This window comes from Carettochelys insculpta, chromosome 30, assembly GCF_033958435.1.
Source record: "Carettochelys insculpta isolate YL-2023 chromosome 30, ASM3395843v1, whole genome shotgun sequence".
NCBI classification, from domain to species: domain Eukaryota; kingdom Metazoa; phylum Chordata; order Testudines; family Carettochelyidae; genus Carettochelys; species Carettochelys insculpta.
In genome coordinates this window covers 13,102,301-13,110,495 of record NC_134166.1, presented here as the reverse complement: position 1 = coordinate 13,110,495, position 8,195 = coordinate 13,102,301, and the positions used below count along the sequence as shown (strand labels likewise).

At 58.5% G+C, this 8,195-nt stretch overlaps 1 protein-coding gene across 1 annotated transcript; it reads left to right on the top strand.

Moving 5' to 3' along the window:
- Positions 1-353: 353 nt before the first annotated feature.
- On the top strand, positions 354-4,755 carry LOC142003756 (dispanin subfamily A member 2b-like). The gene is made up of 2 exons (XM_074981015.1): positions 354-953; positions 2,632-4,755. Exons 1-2 carry the CDS (start codon positions 606-608, stop codon positions 2,794-2,796), a joined length of 513 nt encoding a protein of 170 aa, XP_074837116.1. The 5' UTR covers positions 354-605; the 3' UTR covers positions 2,797-4,755.
- Positions 4,756-8,195: the final 3,440 nt, after the last annotated feature.

Sequence of the window (8,195 nt, the reverse complement as noted above, 5' to 3'; positions counted from 1 at the left end):
TGGGGTCTAGTGGCTACAGCCAGGGTAGCTGGGAGCCAAATTGCCTGGGCTGGGTCTCACCCTAACTCGGGGAGGGGAGTGATGTCTAGCGGTTAGATACAGAACCCCCTCCCCTGGAGCAACCTCTGTGTTCTCAGCAACATCACATTAGCTTTTAACGGGTCACTTGGCAAGGACGGGTGGGGCAGAGTGTGGGAGCCTTTATCACCACTCACATTTGCTTTCTGGGTGTGGCTGAGACTGGCCTTGTGGTTCTTGCCCAACTTCTCTGTGCCAGCTGGGGGCGGGTGTAGGGGCTGGCTCTGTCAGGGGGATAAAGGGAAACTGGTTCTGCAAAGAGGAAGAAGAGAGAGGGAAAGGCAGAGTGGAGGAGCCCGGAGCGTTTTTCTCACCGGAGGAAGGAGGGAAAGGCAAAGCAGAGGACCCAGAGCCAAAGGCAGCGGCAGGTGGCAAAGAAAAGCCTGAAAGGCTTTCGGGGAGAGTGCCCCAGGTGGGCTCGGGAATCACCAGGGCAGGTGCCGGAGAAACTAGAGAACAGCCCAGAGGAGAAGAGGAAATTAACACACCCCCAAGGAAGCGCAGCCCCTGAGAGGTGGCCAGGCACCATGAGCTCTCCCAGCTATGAGAAAGGCCCCCAGCCCTCTGCCCCTCCTCAGCCCCCTCCCTACTCCAGTGTGACCCCGTATGGGGCCTCTCCCCCACTAAGCCCTGCTGGCGGGAAATTCCCCCATGCAAGCTATGGGGCAATGCCTGGAGTGCCCCCCTACCCCCAGGGCTCTTACCCCCCGTACAGCGGGGACCCCAACCAAGGCCCGATACTCTATGCCCCACAGCAGGTCGTCCTGGTCTCCCCACCTGCTGCCCACGAGAATGATTACCTGGGCTACTCCATCTTCACCCTCCTCTGCTGCTGCCTGCCCCTGGGCATCGTGGCGCTGGTGTATTCCATCCAGGTGAGTCCCTAAGGGGTGCTGTTCTGAAAGGGGTGGGGGGGGCCAGTTCTCCCTGGTAGTGGGGGCTGGTCCCAGTGCCCCAGCAGGGCTCTTGGGGGTGCTGTGGTGTAGGGAGCCAGCTGGGGGGGCCGGGTGTCAGGGCTGGCTGCATTGCACCACTAGGGGGCACTGTGCTGCAGGGGTCAGCTGAGGGGGTGCCCTCCCAGGCAGTCAGGCTGGTCATTGCCCCACTAGGGGGCGCTGTGCCTGTCGGGGGTGGGGTGGGGAGAGGTATTCCCCAGGCAGTCGGGCTGGTCGTTGCCCCACTAGGGGGCGCTGTGCCTGTCGGGGGTGGGGTGGGGAGAGGTATTCCCCAGGCAGTCGGGCTGGTCGTTGCCCCACTAGGGGGCGCTGTGCCTGTCGGGGGGTGGGGTGGGGAGAGGTATCCTCCAGGCAGTCAGGCTGGTCGTTGCCCCACTAGGGGGCGCTGTGCCTGTCGGGGGTGGGGTGGGGAGAGGTATTCCCCAGGCAGTCGGGCTGGTCATTGCCCCACTAGGGGGCGCTGTGCCTGTCGGGGGTGGGGTGGGGAGAGGTATTCCCCAGGCAGTCGGGCTGGTCGTTGCCCCACTAGGGGGCGCTGTGCCTGTCGGGGGTGGGGTGGGGAGAGGTATTCCCCAGGCAGTAGGGCTGGTCGTTGCCCCACTAGGGGGCGCTGTGCCTGTCGGGGGTGGGGTGGGGAGAGGTATTCCCCAGGCAGTCAGGCTGGTCGTTGCCCCACTAGGGGGCGCTGTGCCTGTCGGGGGTGGGGTGGGGAGAGGTATCCTCCAGGCAGTCAGGCTGGTCGTTGCCCCACTAGGGGGCGCTGTGCCTGTCGGGGGAGGGGGAGTGGGGAGACGTACCCCCCCCAGGCAGTCAGGCTGGTCATTGCCCCACTAGGGGGCACCGTGCTGCAGGGCATTGGGGGCTCTCTCTCTCCTCGTGGCAGCGAATTCCACAGCCCACACAACTCACCCTCTGCGGCCTGTTCACAGCATCCGTGTGCAGCCATGCCTCGGGGCCTGGCAGAAGGACCACGAAGCAAGCTCGCTATGCGTGGGGAGCCAGCATAGGGCCGGGCAGGTCCAGGGGTGGGGCCCAGATTGCTGTCGACGTAGGCTGCTCTCCCCCCCGACCCCCCGGCCATTCCTTGTCCCTTTGTTTTGGGGTAGTAATTGTAAGGATTTGTGCAGCTGGATGAGCGTGCGGCAAGGAGCCAGGATCCACGCGAAGGGCCGGGGCTGACACCTGATTCCCCTGGGCTTGAGTCGAGCCAGCTGCTTTTCATCCACGGAAAAGATCTGTTGGGACTGTGGGGCCACAGGAAAGCTGGGGACTGGTGAGAGAGGCACTGAGGAACAGCCACACAGAGAGAAGAGAGGGTGTGGCAGAGGGGTTATTCATGGGTGTTACTCGGCTACCCCACCCCAGAAGTGGCTGCATCTCAGCCCCTGCTGAGGCTCCTGGTGGGGCATCGCTCTAGGGCTGTTCCCCTGCTGCTCCCCCACAGAGGCTACTGTATCTGAGCACCGGATGATGAGTCTTTCCCTTGTGGTGTTACGTGTGGCTGTCCCACCCCAGATGTGGCTGCATCTCAGCCCAGGGTGAGCAGTTCCCAGGCAGCACAGTGTGGTTCACTGTTCCTGTTTCTCCGTCTCCACAGACCAGGGATGCCAACAGAGCCGGGAACGTCGCCCAGGCGCAGCAGAGCTCCCGGATGGCCCGGATTTTCAACCACACGGCCCTCGGGCTGGGGATCGTGATAACGATTGTGTGGATTGCTGTCGTGGTGACCATCAGCTTGTCAGCCTACAGACACTATCCCTGAGAGGCTGAGCCTTCCACCCAGCCCCTCAACACACCTCAGCTCTGAGCCAACCCTTCCGGGAGGGGGTAGCAGTTTTCAACACTTATCTGCGTACACACCCAGCCCGGCACACACTGCAACACAGTCATCTCCTCAGCCCATCTACTCCCATAAAACAGCGAGTCCATGTCCCCCCACCAACCCTCATGCAATACCCCCCTTGCTGGCCCCACCAGTGCACAGTGAGGAGTGGGATCCATGGAGAAAAATTCCCCCCTGCCAGCCCCAGGACCCTGACTAGGCCATATTCCACCCGTCCACACACCAAGGTGCCCAGGGTCTGAGGTGAAGCAGGCACTGCAGGGTAGGGAGGGTGTGGTCCCAATTGTCGTGCTGCCTCCCGTCCCCACCAAATTGGGCCTTACCCCCTCAATCTCCCCCTCCCGCTTCTCCGGTCCATTTCAGGCCACACCATTGGCTCCTGGGAAAGATTCTCCCATATCCCTGTTTGTTGTGATAGAGGATAAGAGCTCTACTACCGCTGCTGGCTAGTGTAACGATTCCTTTAACACCACCGATAACCATCCTACTACTGCTGCTGGCTAGTGTGATGATTCCTTTAACACCACCGATAACCATCCTACTACCGCTGCTGGCTAGTACACCAGCTCTACGTCTGCTGCTGGCTCATGGAGTATTTCCCTTAGTGCCGTCTAGAAGATAACAGTCTACTACTGCTGCTGGCTAACGAATGAAAGAGCACTCAGCAAGATCTGTCCTGGCCTGACCAGCAAGCGCACCCCCTGCTGGGTACGAAGTCTGGTCCTTGATCAGCTCTTAGTCACCCTGCGGTTTAAAAACCTGTCTCGGGAGTTAGCAGTAAAACCCTGAGAGAGAGCACGCACCGTCCCAACGCCTGCAGTGAGTCCCAGGAATGAACCTCAGGTGCCACAAGTAACCAGCTGGGAAAGCTGTTCCCTGCCAGCTCCACTGATAAGCAGCCAAATGCCTCTGCTACGCAAATGCTGTTTGCTCTGGAACACCTGTCCTGGCTCCTGCGTTATGCCAGTGTTTCACCCGCCTGCCTTCACCTGGGCAGAGATTGCCCTTGATCGGCTGAGAGCACTGAGGCTGGACACGCTTGTGGCACTCATGAAGCCCAGCAAGGCTCCCATATGGCCCTTCAGACTGGAAACAAACAATCCATTCCTCCAGGGAGAGGACTGAGCCACTGCAGCAAATGCGCCAAGGCCGCAGAGGATTCCCTGTCGCTAGCAGGCTGGAGGCGCTTTCTAAGAGACTTGCTCTCGTGCAAAGGGGAGTTAATTCAGAGAGGCTTTCGGGGGCATTGTTCTGCTGCAGGCTGTGATCCCCCTGCTCCTGTCTGACCCTGCAGTCCTCCAAGCGCTTGAGGTACAGCACTCGCGGGAGCTCAGGAGAATTGTTACTTGACTCATTCATTAACCTGGCATCAGGCACTCCAGAGAAATTATGGTGGGTTCAAAATTATCCCCTGTACATTATCTTTGGGCACAGAGTCATGTCTGGGACCCCTCAGCTATGGAGTGTGGCTCAGGTGAAATCCTTTTGCAATGAATTGCCGTTCTTGGATGCTCCATTCCTAAAGCCCATTGGAGAAGTGTTTGCTTGACTTTAGCAGAGATCTGCTAGTTCCATGGACAGCCAAGCTCCACTGGGACTAACCATTGTTCCAGCTGAAACTGAATTCGCCCACTGGGAGTAGTAGAGACAGAGGATAAATGTTAGCCTGTATGAACTGGGCTGAGCTGGGCTGGGCCCTTCCACATTGAGTTCAGAGGCCACCTCTCCTCTCACCCTCTTTCCTTTGCTTTCTGCAAACTCCTGCCTGCTTTGAAAGTTACTGATAAAACTCCTTGATGGGTTCCTGCACCCGTTGCTGCTTCGGGGAGCCCAGAAACCTGGCAGAGGAAACTCGTTCAATAAATTATTTGACCAGTGTGTGTCGGATAACTTATCTTTCTCACCCTGCACTCCAACCCACCTGTCCCCTCTCCCCTCCCAGAGCTGCAAAAAGAACCCAGGATTCCCAGGCTCCCTGCTCTAACCATTAGACCACCCTGCCCAGCCAGAGCACAGGCAAGAATCCTGATTCCCAGTCCCCTCCCTGCTCTAACTGCTAGACCCTCCCAGACCCAAGGACAGTGACAGAATCTCAGTGCCCTGATACCCAAGCCCCCTCCTCTAACTACTAGTTTCCCCTTCCAGCTCATATGGGACAAGGTCTTAGGCCTGGGCCCTGCCTTGTCCAGCACGAGAAGTCAAGGGAGTGAGGCCAAGTGAGAACATCACATTCCCTCCTGTATAGGGTTCTCCAGCTTCCTGCCTTGAATTCAAGCAGCCTCCTTGGTCTCCGGGCTCCCTGTGAGAAACCTGCACTGGGCACAGACCCTGGGATAGTCCCAGGGCATGTGGATTTCCAGTAAGGGGTCAGCGTGGGACTCAGGGGCCATTAAAAGGGTCCCAGGCTCTGACCACTGCTTTTATATCACAGCAACTGTCCCTGCCCGGTCCCCAGGCCCGGTCAGCAGCCCTGGCTGTAGGTGTTCCAGCCTCACAGTGTATTTCAGTAACAGCCTGTCACAGATCGGGGGGGGGTCCCCAGGCGCTGCCCCCCACCCGCAGGCAGATGTAGGTCTCATTCAGAAGGGAAAGCAGGCGGGTTATGAGGCGACAGGGATCTAGTATAGAACAGACATGTCAGCACGGAAACCAGAAGCTGTCAGTACCATCCATCTCGGGGAGAGGGGTCCCCCAGCCAGGCCCTGGCCCCCCTCCTCCCACTGGAGCCAGACCCAACTGCCCCACTCACCAGCCCAGTCCCAATTCAAACCAGCCAGGCCCCTCCTCCTGCCTTTGTCCTGTTTGCCGGGAAAGAAAGGGGTCACCTGGTGGCCTCAGTAACAAAGAGCCTGGCGGCCCCCTTGTCTACACGTGAGAAGTCATCCCACCGAAACCCCCATTTAGACTAGGCACTGATCCTGTGCTTAGGGAAACTGAGGCGCTCGGCTGGTATTACTACAGGGCATCAGGTGCCACGTTGAACATAACGAGGGGAATAAAATCCTCACGTCCCCCTAGTTCATCGCACGCGCACACAGCAAGAGGTCCCCAGACAGCGCTACCACATCCAGTCAGACAGGGCATTCGTGGTGAACAAAGCAAGGGGTGGGGTCTGCATGTGGCTTTGGGGTACAGATCGTCACATCTACCTCATAGCCCTGCTACTGGTGCTAGAAAAGCACCAGGTCACCTGGCTTCAGGGGAGGGCTGATGCAGCCAGGGAGCAAGCGTGCCAGAAGGGGGCCCGATAGGGTAGATGGGCCCATGGATCAGAGCCAGGGGGACGAGGAAGGGGGCATAGCAGTAAGCGACGAGGGCAAGATGCTGAGCTGTAGGGAGAGGGTGGAAACTAAGCAGGATGGGCCCATGGCTCTCTATCGGGGGGTGGGGGGGAGTGCAGGACAGAGGCCAGGGTAGATGGGCCCACAGGCTGAGCGTGGCTGGAGCGCTGAGGTAGATGCTCACAGCCTGCAGGAAATGCTGGGCAAGGGGAAAATTCCCTCCCGCCAGGCAGCCATTGCTGTCGTTCCCTGGTGCACTCGGTCACAGGGGACGAGGTGCTGGGTTTGTAAAGTCGCCTGAGTGTAAATGAACATGTGTTAACATCCTGGGCAGCGAACCCAGGAGTCCTGGCTCCCAGCCCCCTCTCAGAGCTGGGGAGAGAACCCAGGAGTCCTGGCTCTCTCTACCTACAAAAGCACCCCCCAGCACACAGGCTTTTTCAGGGCAGCTCCCTGAGAAGGACAGGAGGGAACCCGAGAGCAGCAAAGAAGCCTGGCCAGCTGGGGGCAGCACTGCCCTAATCCCAATGCCCAGGGCTGCCAGGCCTCTAAGAACTGCTGCAGCTCAGTGCAGCCATGATTAAAGGGACAGTATCTTTAAAGGCCCACCTCCACCTGAGCCAGCAGTCACTGTTTCTGGTGCCAGTTAGGCAGATGTCTGTCACTGGGGGTGGGGGACTTGTGTGTGATGACAGGGCCTGGAATGTGTGTGTCAGTGTGTGCACGTGAGTGCCTATGTGTGCCTCTCGTGTGTGTGTCAGGGCATTTGCGTGTCAGTTGTGTGTGTGTGTGTGTGTGTGTCTACCGTGTGCGTGTCAGAGCGTGTGTGCGCACACCAGTGTATGCAGGTGTTTGTGGGCGTGTTCCAGGGCATGCCTGTGTGTGTGCTGCTCAGGGCTAGTGTGTCTCCGTCACTGAGTGTATATTTGTGTATCACTCTGCGTGTGCGTGTCACTGTGTGTGCGTGTGCCAGTCTGCGAGGAGCCGGCAATCTCCCCACAGCCGATAACCCAGCCCGATAAGGACAGGGTATCGCTGGCTTTGGCACACGCTGGGCCTGGACCAATCACATGCAGGTGTGACGGAGTGTCGATATCAGGCCAAGGGCCCTGCAAGGTCAGAGACGGGAACTGGCTGAGTCAGCCACCAGGAGAGGCAGAGCCTCCGGAGAACAAGGATCCCTGGCTCGGGGAGCGGTGCGGGGTGAGTGGTTAGAGCAAGAAAAGCTGGGCTCCAGGATAGCTGGGTTCTATGTATCCCAACTGTCCTCGGGACAGTCATGCCCCTTGCTGTGCCTCAGTTTCCCCATTTGGCCCATTGGAGGGTTGTTTTACCTCTTTTGATCTGCCAAGTGCGCCAAGCCTGGCAAATGGCAGGACGCAGTCCCTGCAAAACACCCCCTCTGCCCAGCCGTGTGCTACAGACAGCTGTGTCCCCCCAGGCTCCTGAGACAGCCCCAGCCCTCCCCACTCACAAGCTCTCCTGGCACAGAAGAAACCCACAAAGGAAGTGGAATATAAACACCCACCTCATGTGCACTGCCCAATGGAGACCTGTACAAACAGAGAGGTCCTCACTGTGCCAGGAGCTGTCCAGACACAGACAGGCCCTGCTTGAGCTGAAATCAGTCTTCAAACACAGGCAGGATTATTCATGCATAAGTGGGGAAACTGAGGCACATAGCACTGCAGTGATTTGTCTAAGGTCACCCAGTAAGTTTGTACCAGCCCTGGGTTTTGAACCCAGGGCTATGTCAATAGCTAGTCCCCACCTTAATCACTGGGCTAGTTTGCCCCTGGGGTACAGCCTATGCTGCAGGGTCAATTTCTCATCCATAAGGTCAGTAACCCAGAGAAACTGACAAGTCACATACCAGCCAAGTCGATGAACACTGAAACAGATCCTCTGCTGTGTAAACCAGGAGTAAGCCAGGGCTGTCCGTGACACCTAGACCTCAGCTGGGACCTACCCCATTCACTCCAATGGAGCTATAGCTGATTGGTCCCAGCTGAGATCTGTCTCCATGGTCATCAATGC

What these genes read in the sequence shown, in the direction of transcription:
- LOC142003756 (XM_074981015.1), top strand. Translation starts at nt 606, where the DNA reads ATGAGCTCTCCCAGCTATGAGAAAGGCCCCCAGCCCTCTGCCCCTCCT. An exon ending in CGCTGGTGTATTCCATCCAG is followed by an intron (nt 954 to 2,631) that starts GTGAGTCCCTAA and finishes CCGTCTCCACAG; the next exon opens with ACCAGGGATGCCAACAGAGC.